The sequence below is a fragment of the Chiloscyllium plagiosum genome, unplaced genomic scaffold (genome assembly GCF_037043375.1).
Source record: "Chiloscyllium plagiosum isolate Xiang-an unplaced genomic scaffold, Cpla_swu_hap1 HiC_scaffold_9, whole genome shotgun sequence".
NCBI lineage: Eukaryota > Metazoa > Chordata > Chondrichthyes > Orectolobiformes > Hemiscylliidae > Chiloscyllium > Chiloscyllium plagiosum.
In genome coordinates this window covers 55981015-55996349 of record NW_028270147.1, presented here as the reverse complement: position 1 = coordinate 55996349, position 15335 = coordinate 55981015, and the positions used below count along the sequence as shown (strand labels likewise).

Here is a 15335-nt window from a genome sequence, read left to right as displayed (position 1 = left end):
TACACCTATTAAGCATGGTAATTAATCATCATCCCTAGTGTCTTCTTTTCTCAAACAACTTCCCCTTTTAACTTTGTAAAAAAAAAATTCCAAAACAACTTTTAACTAGACACTTTTCTTGACTTACTGCTTTCTCCCAAACTGATATTCCAACCAAGGATTTTTGACTCTATCAATATATAAGTATTGATAACTCACTGTAACTATGTCTGAAATACATTGCACTGTTATGCGCAAATAATTTGTGCTTAAGTACGCTTAAATGGAGTTTGAATCCATACTTTGTGAGAGCTTACTTCAGTTACTACAAACCATAAAAGCACCTGCACCCAACTCCCAATATCTATACAACCAAGTAACCCTTAGCTAATATATCCATTATCTGTTCCCTTACTCCATTCCTTCAAATCTTATTAAATAATAAGAGTATTTCTATACTCTGTAGTTTCAAACAGCAAATTAATGAAAAATCTGGGCTGATACTTCACTACAGCACAGAGGAAGAGGTGCATTCCAGAAGTATTTTGTTTAACATGGGATGTTAATCCAAAGATTAATTGGATGAATCTTGCAGGTGACTTCATGCCATTATGTGCAGGAAAATGGAGCTCCCATGACGCCGCAGGCCCTTAGCCAACAACCACATAATTTTAATCCGGCATCTCCAAATCAATTTTAATCATTGCAGAATTACAGGGCTTTAAAGAAATTTACTGTGTGCAAAACAGTTGTTCCACGTAGAGGTAAAATCAACTTCTTTCCTATACAAAAATCTAAGTTAATTTAGTTAAGTGATAGCCTTTAACCCTAAAGCAATAACAATAAGGAGAGTTTGTAATGATTTCAAATATATCAGGTGTCTGTAGTTTTTCCTTTAAATGTTAACTAGGGCTTTATAATTTTGGATCTTAAGAAATACTGGTCCTTGTGACCTTTTAGCCCATGACCTGAAAGTCATATCAATGGGGAAGGAAGTTAAAATTCTGAATTTGCATGGTAATGCAGAAAACAAAGAGACCAAAAGAAAAGAGGAACTGACAATTGGGTCAGTTCAAGAAGAATGTGCCCCACTGTGTGGAAGACTGCATGGGGAGAAGCCCTTTTACACAGGGTTCATCCAAATCTTAAAAAGGAAGGAACTAGAATTCTGCGTGGAAGAGCTGGGTGGCTGAAATTGGAATCATGCAGCCAGACTGAAGTGTCTAGTACCTCTGTGAAACAGTCTTTGTTGCATTTGCTATTGCATGCATAATTTATAATTCATCCCGACTGTGATTTGCCTCCTAATTCAGGATTAATCACCAATGATTCTGATTCCTGTTAAAGTGATGCTCCTAAAATGAAATATTTTTCAATTATCCCTTCATGCATAGGTTGTTTGGTATATTTGGCTATTTTTTGATTACAAATCCCCATACAGAGCATAACAACTAATCTAAATGTTCGCTTCAAGTTTCTAATAAGCGTTCGTTTTTGATACAATATTCACTGATTTGCACATAGCTAATTCATTGAACATTCATTTAATGCAAAATACATTATCTTGATATAGAAAATAAAACAAAATTTTAGTAGTCTGTTGGATAAAAGAACAGCTGGAGCAACAAGTTTCAAACAGAAAGCGGGTGTTTAAAATACAATAATGTTGCAAAGAACATTATTTTCACTAATGTCTTTTACAGACCACATTCTGCTGCCTTTACATTTCTGTCTTATTATACGATGTTAGTTAAAAATCTCACAACACAGATTATAGTCCAACTGGTTTACAGGGCGACCCTATACCACGGAATCGTTTTCTGCGATTTCAGTTACCCGCGCTTTACCACGTCCTGAGCATATTATAGGGAATGTTCCAGCACCAGGAGGCTGCCGGAAAGCTATGTTTCCCATTTAAATGAATGGGTTTGCTCCTATCCGTGGTTTCAGGCTTCCACAGTAGGTCCTGGAACGTAACCCCCACGGAACCCACACAAAGTAGTTGATTCTTAATTGCCCGCGAACATGGCCAAGCACGCCACTCAAACTTTTCAGCACATGCAGTTCTTTATTTTGTTTGAGCAAGTCACTCAGTTGTATTCAAGAAAGTGATTCATTACCATCTTCTCAAGTGGAGGTGGGCAATAAATATTGGCTGTGCCAATGACGCCCACACTCTGCAGATAAATAAAGAAATATTTTGCACATGTGGATTTACACTTATATCGCACTTTTCACAATCCCAGAACGTCCCATGTATCATAAATTATTTTTGAAGTATAGTCATTTTGCAATGTAAAAATATTGAGGCCCATCTATAGATGTAAATTACTTCTAGCAAAGTAAAGGCAGCAATGTGGGAGATGTTTCAAGAAAATCCACAACAATGCGATTAAATAAACCACAAGACATCTGATTTACAAGCTGGTTTTCTCTGGCATCTCTTCCCAAACATTGATTCGCCAAAAATAATTAAATGGAGTAATGCTATGTGCTCACCATACACATAACCTACACAAGCTTGTTCCACAGCAGAGTACGCAATGCCAGCATCAGCCAATGCCTTCTGAGCTATAATGGAAAGAAAACAATTAATTTTCTGCTCTTTAGAATTTGCTTCACAGATTTAAACACATCAGTACTGCTGATCTATTTATCAAGAAAAGTTTGTACGTTTAGAAACAGATGGACTGAGGTTCACAGTAAATAGCAATGGCAAACTGTTATAGAATCACTGAATTTATCATGGCACATCATGCCATTCACCTGTCTTTCCCCCATATCCTACTATTTCTATCTAAATCATACTTTAACACCCGCTTGAATGCCACAATTGAACCTCCCACCTCCACACTTCTGGCACTTCATTCCAAGCACTTACAACTCACTGTGTCAAAAAGTCTTTTTCTCACATCACCCTTGCTTCATTTGCACATTATTTTAAATCTGTGCTCTCTTGTTCACTTTACTTGTATGAGCACTTCCATATAAAAACCTACTGTTGACTTTATGACAATAGTGGCACAGTGCTATTAGGAAGGCAAAACTAGTTCCACTGTAGACATAGATCCCAAACTCTTAAATGTACTTGCCTTATGCTACTAGTTGCACAGATACAACAGCATAATTAGCACATGCCACTCAGTTTCAGCATTCTGTTTTACGAATAAAAAGAATGTCCAGAAATATAATGCCTGTTCCCCACACCTCCCACATAATGTTTTTGGAAGATATATTATGAAGCCCAAGATCATATTATTTTAAATGCAATGAATTCCATTATACATTCAGTTGATGATGGTTTTGTGTCTCTCTGAAGGACCAGACTGGAGTTCTGTATGATTTTCTGATTGATCAACGTTACATGCTGCAAATACCCAGGCAGATCTCAGAACCACATAACAGACAGTCACGAAATTCAAGTTACTGATCTTGTCTGTGGGACCAATTTCAAACAAATAAACTTGATGTTCATTTCTCATTTCAAAAATGTTCAAACTTCAGTTTTAACATGTAAACTTGGGAATTTCCCTTGCTTTAAAACTCCTGGATTATTCCAATTGCTTGCCCACCTGATTGGCACTACATCCACAAGCAGCCACTCCCATCCACACCGACACTCAGTTATAGCAGTGTTTACCAACTACAAGATGCACTGCAGAAATTCACCCAGCATCCTTAGACAGCACCTTCCAAACCCATGACCACAGCCAGCTGGAAGAACAAGGGCACACCACTACCATCACTCTCCTCTGAGTCACTCATCATCCTGATTGGGAGATATATTGCCGATCCTTTTGTGTCAGTGGGTCAAAATTTTGGATTTACCCCCTTTAAAAGCATATAAACTGCAGTGGTTTAAGAAGGGAGATCACCACCAACTTCTCAAGGACAACTAGGGACAGGCAATAAATGCTGGCTCAGCCAGTGATGCCCACACTCCATGAGTGAATTTTTTTAAAAACATTTATAAATGTATGAGTTTGCTGGTTCCAAAATGAGCAAAATCATACCAGTTGTTCAAATAACAAACTAAAATTATGATGATACCTGCTTCTTTGGCCATCTCAGGATAGTCAACATCTTTCAGAGCCCCAGGCTTTTCAAACTGGTGGAAAAGAAATAACAAATTACATTTTTACTAAACTTGAATTGGATCTTACTTAAGGTCCTAATATAGCCATTCGATTGGTTTAAATGTATTAAAATTACCATTGCTTCTTTATTGCATTTGTGTGCTCTGCAGCTGGACAATAAATGGAGGGAAATAGGTGCCACATCCTTTTAAAGTGTTACGTGAGTGGCACAAGTACAACAGATCTTGTTGGGTCATAGAGTAATACACCACAGAAACAGACTCTTTACATAGAACATAGAGAAGTACAGCACAGAACAGGCCCTTTGGCCCACGATATTGTGCCGAGGCTTAATCCTAATGTAACATATAATAACTTAACCTATGCACACCTCAACTCACTGCTATCCATGTGCATGTCCAGCAGTCGCTTAAATGTCCAACTCACCCATGCCAACCAAGCTTCCTAAACTAAACTCGTCACACTCGCCTGCATTTGGCCCATATCTCTCTAAACCTTTCGTATTCATGCACCTATCCAAGTGCCTTTTAAATGTTATAACTACTATAAAACCTGCACCTAACATTTCCTCTGGCAGTTCATTCCACATTTGAACCACTCTCTGTGTAAAAACGTTGTCCCTCGGGTCCATTTTAAATCGTTCTTCCAGCTTAAAATTATGACCCCTAGTTTTGAACTCCCCCAGCCAAGGGAAAAGATCTTTGCTAGTCACCTTAGGTATACCCTTCATGATTTTATAAACCTCTACAAGTGCACCTCTCAATCTCCTATGATCCAGTGCAAAAGTTCCCAGCCTACCCGTGTGGGCGGCTCAATGGCTCAATGGTTAGCGCTGCTGTCTCACAGCGCCAGGGACCATGGTTCGATTCCAGCCTCAGGTGACTGTCTATGTGGAGTTTGCACATTCTCCCTGTATATACATGGGTTTCCTCGGAGTGCTCCAGTTTCCACCCACAATCCAAAGATGTGCAGGAGAATTGGCCAAACTAAATTGCTTATGGTGTTCAGGGATGTGTAGGTTAGGTGCATTAGTTAGAGGTAAATATAGGATAGAGGAATGGGTCTGGGTGGGTTACTCGTTGGAGGGTGGGTATGGACTTGTTGGGCCGAAGGGCCTTGTTCCATACTGTTGGAATTCTATGATTTTATCTATATAACTCAACACTCCAGTCCCTGCAACATCTTCGTTGATGTTTTCAAAACCCTCTCCAATTTACATCCTTCCTATGGCAGGGTGGCCAGAACTGTACACAGTACTCCAAAAGTGACTTCACCAACATCCACTACAATCTCAACATGACGTCTCAACTCCTCTACACAATGATCTAAGCAATGAAGGCAAGCATGTTAAATGCCTTCTTAACCACCCTGTCTACCTCTGAGGCAACTTTCAAAGAACTATGTAACTGAACCCCTTGGTCTCTCCATTTGACAACATCGCACAGGGCCCTACTATGGACTGTATAAGTTTTCTTGGCAATATGATCTTTATCATCTTTAGACTTAGTCACTATTATTCAAGCTATTAAAAGGCCTGACACCACTTTTAATTTCCACTCCAATGTTACAAAGTCAGCTGCAGAGAATTCTTACATGGGTTCAAGAGCAATATTTTAATTGTAGTATTATCCTCGTCTAGAAGAAATTGATGGCGCCAGTCAAAGGAGGGATGGGGAATGACGAAGTCCTCTCTTATAAACCAACAGTGGACAAGCTATTTTTACACTCATAGACAAGAAGTCAAAACATCTGGTTGTAGTATTCCACTGTGTGATTCACTAAGAAACATTAGAAATAGTGAGGTCAGTAGGCAAACACTCCCAATGACTGGAATCATGCTCAAGACATAGGAACTTAGTTATGATTGTCAAGGGACTTCATTACAGTTCTCGAAAGTGTCTTCAGTGCAGACATCTTCAGATTTGTCTTGAAAAGAACTCCCTGGCATAAAGTCTGGAGTGGAATTGTTCATTTGTAATTCTTGTATTTGATTCCATTCATATGATTTGGGATAATGAACCAGCTCATACCAAGCTATAATAGAATCTTGTCATAAAAACAATACAGAAGCTGGGTATGTTGTGACAAATGGCTCATGTCCGGAACCCTCAAAGCCTTTCCACAATCCACAAGTACAATTCAGAAGTGAGATGGAAGAGTTATTAATCCTCAGGATGTATGCACCTGCAAGAGTCAAGAAACTTGTCATCATCCTGGTCTGGCCAGTTCACTTGATTGGTGCTACTACCTATAGTCTGATGTCCAGACCTTTACTTACATTACACAGAGGATACAATATGTGTAATCTACAGGTTGCCCTGCAAGAACACAAGGACTAATGCCAATAACACTTTTTTGCCTTCCCCTGAAGATTAAAAAAAAAGGCATGGCAAGCAAGGAGAGCATCCTTCAAGCCAAGCAATACGCAATTTTGGAACTTCTCCGAATAATTCCCACCTACAGGGTGCAGTAACTGGATCAATTCTATAAACAAGCAGCAACATTGAGAGGAAAGGGGCCAACAAGCAATTTCAACTGTGCCAACACTCAGCAGTTAATCGTTAAGTCCATCACACACGATTAATTGCTAAGTAAAATCATGCCATACACATGGTCTCACAATAGGACTCTCAAATCTCAGGATTTTCTTTACTGCATAGGTAGCTTCACAAGACATGTCAGATAAAGAACATCAAGCTAAGTGGTGCCAATTTGTAATCAGATGCAGATACAATTCAGACAGGACCAATTTCTACAGAGTAAACAAAACGTTTTCAGATGGATACACACTTTCCTGTTTGTTCTGCAGCCATCTGCATGGTACCTTTTGGAGTAACAACCTTAAAAAGCACCATTATACTTAGGTGCATTTAAACATGCAGACTTGCCTAGAAAGCGGAACAGTCAATAAGAGACTTCCTTAGATTACATCAGCGAACTCAACGAATAAGTTACAGCTGAAGTAATTTTTTGTCGAGGTTCTTGGCCAAGTATTTCTTTGCAGAATACAGATTAACAACTGCATGTGCACATGAATACATCAAGCTTGAAAGGGAGAAGAGTAGTGCTAAGACTGATACTTTGCATTTAAATAAGGCTAACTGTGTGGATATGACAGCTGAGCTAACTAATATGAACTAGGATATTAGGCTAGGAGGTAGAACATTGAAAAAGAGAGCTAGACATTTTAAGGGATCTTTATTCAGAATTAGTACTTTCCCTGATAAATAATATTTCCAAGGAGAGGACCCACCACCAAGTCATTTAGGGAAAGCATCACCTTATAAGAGATAAGCAAATAATGCCACAAAAATAATGAGTAGCCAGAGTACAAAAAATGATTGAGAATGGCTAAAAGGTTAATCAGACCAAATAAATTACAGCATGAGAGGAAGCAAGCTAGAAATGTAAAATCAGACAGCAAGAGTTTCTCTAAACATCTAAAAAGGAATAAGTAAAGTAAGTGTTTATCCTCTGGAGGATGAGAATGGGGGAGTCAATAATAGACAATAAAGAAATTGCAGATGTAATGAATAAATATTTTGCATCTGTCTTTAGTATACAGGATACAAACAAAATGTCCCAGTAATAACTGTAAACCAGGAAGTTGAAATTATAAACACTTAGAAAGTGGCATTGTACCAGCTAAGGGAGTTGCAGTTTGATAAATCTGTGGGTCCTGTGAGATTCTAAGATCATAAAAGATGTGGCTAATCAGGATTAGATGCATTGGTTTTAATTTTACAAAAGGCATTTCATTTTGGAAATGTCCCTTAAGACTGAAAAGTAACACCTTTTATTCAAGGGGAGAGAGAGAGGGGGGAGGGGGAGGCCTCCCTCGAAGGCCTTTTATTCAAGAAGGGAGAGGGGCAGGAAACTATAGGCTAGTAAGCTTTGCATCATTTTTTAATTGAATCTCTACAGTGTGGAAGTAGGCCATTCAGCTCATCCTGAACCTCTGAAGAGCATCCCAGCCAGACCCACCCCCCTACCCTATAACACGATATCTCCCATGGCTAACCCACCTAGCCTGCACATCCCGGGACACTATGGACAATTCAGTATGGCCAATCCACCTAATCTGCACATCTTTGGACAGAGTGAGGAAACCAAAGCACCCAAAGGAATCCCACACGGACAGTCATATGAGGCTGGATTCAAACCCAAGTCTCTGGCACTGTGAGGCAGCAGTGCTAACCAGTGAGTCACTGTGCCACACATCTATTGTGAGGAAAGTGTTAGAGTTAAGCATTAAGGAGGTTATAACTGGCCACTAAGTAGTTAATTGGGCAGAATCAGCATGATTTGGTGAAAGGGAAATTTATTTATTTTCTTTGAAAGAATAATCATATTGTGAAAAAAAGGGAAGCATGTTGATGAACTGAAGTTGGACTTTGAGAAGGCATTTGACAAGATTATTGCACTAAGTATGAAATCATAGCTTAGGGCGTAACATACAGACATTGATAAAAATTGGTGGGTGGGAAAGAAACAGAGAGTATGCATACGTGGATTTTTTTTGGATTGGCAAGATATAATGAGTAGCCCTGCAGGAGCATATGTTGGGCCCTCAACGTTTTTACAATTTAGATTACTTCTTTAACTGAGGCAATCGAAGGCATGATGGCTAAATTTGCAGTTGACACAATGATAAGTGGAAAGTATGTTCTGAAGATAATATAAGAATACAAAAATAATATAAATAGGTTAGGTGAGTGGACAAATATCTAGCAGATACAGTATAATATTAGAAAATGTGAAGTTGTACACTTTTGGCAAAAAGAGTAAAAAAAGCAGAATATTGTTTATTTGGACAACAACTGCAAAGTTCCTCTGAGAACAGGAATTTGGGTGTTCTGATAAATGAATCACAAAATGTTAGTATGCAGTGATTAATGAAATTCTGTCCATTATTAAGAGAGGAATTGAACATAAAGGGTGCAATTATAAATTGCTGTCTCAGGCTTGCAGCAGTGCTCCAGCAAAATGCAGCACAAGCTGGAAGAACAGCATCTCATTTTCTCCTTGGGAACCCTGCAACCTTCAAAACAGAAATGTTTTTATTACAAATAGTGATGGCTTAATGATTGCTCAAAATCTAACTTTAATATTCCAGATTTTCATTAAAATTCAAATTTCACCATCTGCCGTTTTGGGATTTGAACACATGTCCCTAGAAAAGTAATCTAGGATTGTGGATTGCTAGTCCAATAAATTACCATGACAATACTACCTCCCCACAGATTCTTGTTAGGCAAAGGAATCAAAGACTATCAGGATAGATGGAAAAGTGGAATTCAGATTGCAAACTGATCAGTCATGATCTTATTGAATTGCAGTGTAGGCTTGAAGGATCAAATGGCATAATACTGCACCTATTATGCATGTTTATTCATACATATTTCACAAAATTGATGAAGCTAATGTTTTCCAAATCAAGCACTGCAAAAGAATGTTCTTGTCGGAACTTGTATCATGTAGAATGAACTGCCAGAGGAAGTGGTGGAGACTGGTACAATTACAATGTTTAAAAGGCATCTGGATGAGTATATAAGAACAGTTTAGAGGGATATGGGCCAAATGCTGGCAAATGGGACTAGATTTATTTAGGATAGTTGGTCAGCATGGATGAGTTGGACTGAGGGGTCTGCATCCATGCTGTACATCTCTAAGACTCTAAATATCCAATTTCTAACTTGGACTAAGAAAACTAAGTTGGGAGCAAGTGCTAATCATAACTAAATGGAACACAAAGAAAGCATAGTTGGCTGCTTGGAAATTTACTGTTTCACTTTTAATTCTCCCTTATGATCAGGCTGGCTTTGAGCCGTTTCTTTCTAATGCAGGGAAACAAAACAGAGTTTTAGCTGCTGTATATATAACAAGAATAAATGGACTAACTTGTTACAAACTAAAATCCTTCCCAATAGCAACTAGATAGGGCTAAGTTCACAGAGCACCATCAGTCAATCACTGAGAAGTCCCAAGCCACCTTCTGCTGCCTGGAAGTGTTTCATTATTCATGTCGTGTGAGAAGTTGTAGCCCATTTCCCTAAAAGAAGGGGATGCACCTCATGCTCTTTGGCCACATGATGCCAGTAAAACAGACATCCTTTTTGTAACACTGACCCTGGGTGGAAGCAGACTATAGTTAACTCTGTGTCCAGGAATCCTTGAAGATGGAGCACAGTGTATACCAGTATACTTGAGGCCTTCACAAACAATGGAGACCGGAAGGACAGCAGTGTTTCACCAACCTCTAGAATAAAAATTTAATTTGAAATAAACAGAAAATGCTGGAAAGAAAACTCAGCATTTATGTAGGTTCAGAAAACATTTCCAGTCTGTGGCCTCTCACCAGAACTAATCTGATTTGCTAAATTTCCTTTTTTATTGTTTCTCTTACTGTTTATTCATGATAAAAGTCAAATTTAAACAGATGCATCACGTGGATTTGTTCTCAAAAGGGTTTTCGCAAAGAGTTCTGGCCTATTAGAAACCAAATAAAAACAAATATATGGACGTACACAAAACGTCAATCTGTTGAGCTTTTTTTTGGAAAAACAACTTTTCACACAACAAATATGATATCAATAGCTTGTCCCTTGATTTATGTGGGCAGCAGGGCTGCCTTAGTACAAGTTTTATAATACTAAATGACATTTGTGTTGACAGACCCTGACATGGGATCCAATGTGCAACTTACAGTTATGTGTGTGGCGGTGATTTAATCACTGACCAAGGGAGCAGCAAGCCCAAGGTGCTTGTGTAACACAGTAACCATTCTGGATACATTTAAAGAGCTGCAAAAGGCCCCTGTCTGTTACAGGAGAGTAAGCCATTGATGTCAGTCACTTCCCTGCAACAGCAAGATCAACCCTCACCCGGACACAAAACTAACTCCGCTGTGGCTATAAATGCAGCGAATGTACCCCATAGATAGAGAGATGAATAGATACCTTAGTCATTCCCACTCCCACCACAAACACCCTGTTGTTGGGGTTTGCCATGATTCTCAGAGACAGACCTTCAGCCGGAACAATGCTCACTGTCAGAAACACTGCTCTTTAAAGCTGTACATACACCAAACGACCATCTGGAAACATGCCAGTCTCATGCACCTCCCTCAACGCATACTTCACCAGTGGGTGCTTCCCTGTCATTGTCTCCGTTTTTTAAAGTAAAATTTGTCCTATTTTAAATTTCGGGTGTGCAGCTGTAATCCTGGTGCTCGATCCCCTGCATGTTGACTGCTTGAACTGGATAAAAAGCCGACTGAATGGATTTTAGTTGTCTAGTTAATGATTACTGCATTAGATGAACGTTACGTTTTTTAGTTTAGTTTGATTACGAAGGAGGTAAATAAGACACATTTCTACAAATTTTATTATTTTTCAAAAAAATACGTTGGAATACGCTTCTGCTTTATTTGTCTGCCATCTACTGGTGGACATCGGTAATGATCTTTCCCTGAATTCCTGCTCAGGATGGAGCAGCGAAGATAGTGGAGGAGATTATTCCTGCCCTGTCCCTAGTGCAAAATTCACATCGGGGAGGAGCAAATGATTTGGATATGAACATTGGAGTTATAGTTAGTAAGTTTGCAGATGACACCAAAATTGGAGGTGTAGTGGACAACGGAGAAGGTTACCTCAGAGTACAACGGGGTCTTGATTCAGATAGGCCAATGGGCTGAGGAGTGGCCGATGTAGTTTAATTTAGATAAATGTGAGGTGATGTATTTTGGAAAGGCAAATCAAAACAGGACTTATACACTTAATGGTAAAGTCCTGGGGATTGTGGCTGAACAAAGAGACCTTGGAGTGCAGGGTCATAGTTCCTTGAAAGTGAAGTTGCAGGTAGATAGGATAGTGAAGAAGGTATTTGGTATGCTTTCCTTTATTGGTCAGAGCATTGAGTATAGCAGCTGGAAGGTCATGTTGCAGCTGTATAGGACATTGGTTAGGCCACTTTTGGATTATTGTGTTCAAATCTGGTCTCCCTCCTATCAAAGGATGTTGTGAAATTTGAAAGGGTTCAGAAAAGATTTACAAGGATGTTGTCAGGTTTGGAGGGCTTGAGCTATAGGGAGAAGCTAAATAGGCTAGGCTGTTTTCCCTGGAGTGCCGAAGGCTGAGGGGTGACGTTACAGAGGTTTACAAAATCATGATAAAATCATAGAATAAATAGACAGTGTATGGAATGAGCTGTCGGAGGAAGTGGTGGAGACTGGTAGAATTACAATATTTAAAAGGCAATTGGATAGTCATATGAATAGGAAGGGTTTGGAGGGATATCGGCAAAGTGCTGGCAAATGGGAATAGATTAGTTGAGGATATCTGGTCAGCAAGGATGAGTTGGATCGAAGGGTCTGTTTCCGTGATGTATATCTCTATGACTTGATGACTCTAATTAAGACAGGACTCAACTATTTTAATGATCTTTTTGCTCATACACACATCCAGATTTCTTTCAAATGTTGTAATTGTACCAGTCTCTACCACTTTTTCTGGTAGCATATTTCACGCACTGAATGTCATCTAAAACTCTGCTGTATATATTCTGTACTTCAAAATTCTCGGTTCCCTGTCACCGATAAGCCTATGAGACAAATGTTGGAAAATGGGGCTAGAGTAGATAGTGGTTGATGATGAGAATGGACCTGATGGGCTTAAGGGCCCTTTTCCCAGGCCATAAAACTGATTAAAAACAAACTATATCCTGTTTGGTAATCATTTTCATCTTTTTTAACCCATACTGAACTCGTACCTCCTAAGGATGTATTTATTTTGGCATACTTATTAATCATGGTATCACTACTTGTATAACCTCTTCCAACTCTGGATCTCTTCTTACCTACTCTGATTTGGTGAATTTATAGTACTGTGCATTCTTTGGAAAATCTTTGTTGGAAAAAGCCTGCAGCTGTTCCACTTTATTTTTTGGACCCTAAACCTGTGCCTTACCTTTTATAACCTACTCAAACCCCACCACTTTCAGCTAACCTTCAATCACCTCTCCTAATACCTTCTTTTGGATACTATTTTTTTTTTGGTTTCTTTATGAGGTCCTTTGTGATTTTTTTTTACATCGACACTGTCAATAGAATCACACTCCAGCATGAGTCATCATCTTTTGGAGAGGTGGGTTGAAAATCAGTGTGTAATAAGAGTGCATAAGGAACTGCTGAATGAGTAGCAATAAAACTGATAATCTTTGACAGTATCAACAATATCCAGCAGGAGATAAAACTAAATTTCAATATTTTCTCACTTAGAGCATCCTAGGTCATTAACATTTAATACAATACAAGATAGTGGTTTGGCTGGACAAAACTTGTGGCGTGCAGAAGAAATACACATTTTGTCGAAGCTTTTTTGTTCTGTACTCATCAAAACAAAGAGTCATAGTTACAGAGATGTACAGCATGGAACCAGATCCTTCAGTCCAACTTGACTATGCTGACGACATATTTTAAATTAATCTAGACCCAATTGCCAGCATTTGGCCCATATTCCTCTAAAATCTTCATTTTCATACACAGATCCAGATTCCTTTCAAATGTTGTAATTGTACCAGCCTCTACCACTGTCTCTGGCAGCATATTCCATAAACACACCACCCTCTGCATGAAAAAGTTGTCCCTTAGGTCCCATTTAAATCTTTCCCCTCTTACCTAAACCTATGCCCTCTAGTCTTGGGCTCCCCTATCCTGGGGAAAAAGACCTTGACTACTCACCCTATCCATGCCCGTCATTATTTTATAAACTTGCAATTTGCAAGAAATATCAAAATAAAACAAAACAATCTTTTTATACTGAATAAGAAGAGAGTGCTGGTTGGCTAGCAAATGGACTCTGATTTGTAAAGTTTTTGCCATTGAGAATGCACCAGTCAGGTGACAATTAACTGCTAAGCTTTGTTTAAATTTTAAGTCAGACAGTTGACTCTGGTAAACGCATTCCCCTGAGATATAAACCAGAGAATGGATGTCATCTGTCTTGCTGAGTTGAAATATGTACACTTTGTGTACGTCTTCTTTCCATGTACAAAGAACAGTATCCTGCATATTAATTGTGTCATAACGTAATATATGAACTACTGTATAGTTCACAAATGTGCCATACATAATCTTAAATTGGTAAGATAATCTTAAATTGGTTGTCAGCATAATTCTCAGCTCACTCGGAATTATTTAGCAAAATGTTGTCCAACTGTAGAATCTAATGTAGGACACTATGTTTTGACGTTTGCAAGCATTGGCTGATTGGGTATGCCCATTATGTTGTTTGTTGTAAAAGGCAAAGGGATTTATTGTTTGATATGACCTACCAGTTTGATATGACCTACAGTCTTTAGGCTATACTTGGTATCACACTGGCATTGAATTTTAAATGCCACATTCTTCATTTGTGTGATAAGCAGAACCTATTTTTGGCTTTAAGGCAGCATCCTGTTAGTGACAAACACTACTAGTATTGCTACTGTGTGTCTGTTTGTTTTAGCGTTTATAAATGTGTAGATTTATATTTTCATGTATGATTAAATATTTTCATATTTAATTATGAAGCTTTATTGTGTTATAATATGAGGTTTGGATGATATATTTAATTTAAAGCAAAATAGAGGGGTTATTTGCCCTGTTCTGATGTCTACCTGACAGAAAGCTTGAATGATTTGATCATTAGAGATCAAAGGAATTCCAGCTTGTTTTCTTGGGAAGAAGGATATTTACACTTGGGGAAAATGACAGTAGCCTAGGTGTGCTAACAGTGGATAGAATGTGAGTCATCAAACTCAGGATAATTGTTAATGATATTCCAAACAGTTGTACTTTAAATTGTCCATTTATTTCCAAGGTAGAAAAGTGGGCTTTTAAGGAGAGCTAACCAGTATTTTTACCTAGATACTTGACACATGCAATTCACCTTGCCATCAGATAGAGATGGGAAAGGAAGGGTCTTTCTGAAAATTCACAGGTATGGTTAGTTTGTTAGGATTCAAAAGAGGAAAGTCAGCAATGATTAGCAAGATGCCGTGTTCAGTCATGCAGGAATGGGGTAGAACTCAAACTTTGTTTGAAAACACTGCATTCATAAAGAGTAAAATATCAGGTTGGAAGATTTATCTAGATTGTGCTAGAGGAACAATCTCTCAGGAAAACACCTCACTAAGAAAGACTCCTGGTGTTTGTCCTTTGTGCTTTGAATCAACCCAGGATCACAGGAATCTTTGCCACGTTCTACATTCCACAGACAG

The 15335-nt window shown here is 38.7% G+C and overlaps 1 protein-coding gene across 1 annotated transcript in view; it reads right to left on the bottom strand.

The window, feature by feature from the left end:
- scp2a (sterol carrier protein 2a) overlaps positions 1-11286 on the bottom strand; it is a 77787-nt gene extending 66501 nt beyond the window's left edge. The window contains exons 1-3 of the mRNA XM_087990646.1: positions 11036-11286; positions 4030-4087; positions 2479-2550 (exon numbers count right to left, since the gene is read on the bottom strand). Coding sequence (XP_087846772.1) covers positions 2479-2550; positions 4030-4087; positions 11036-11086 — 181 coding nt within the window. The 5' untranslated portion in view covers positions 11087-11286. The remainder of the gene's footprint in view (positions 1-2478; positions 2551-4029; positions 4088-11035) is intronic.
- Positions 11287-15335: the final 4049 nt, after the last annotated feature.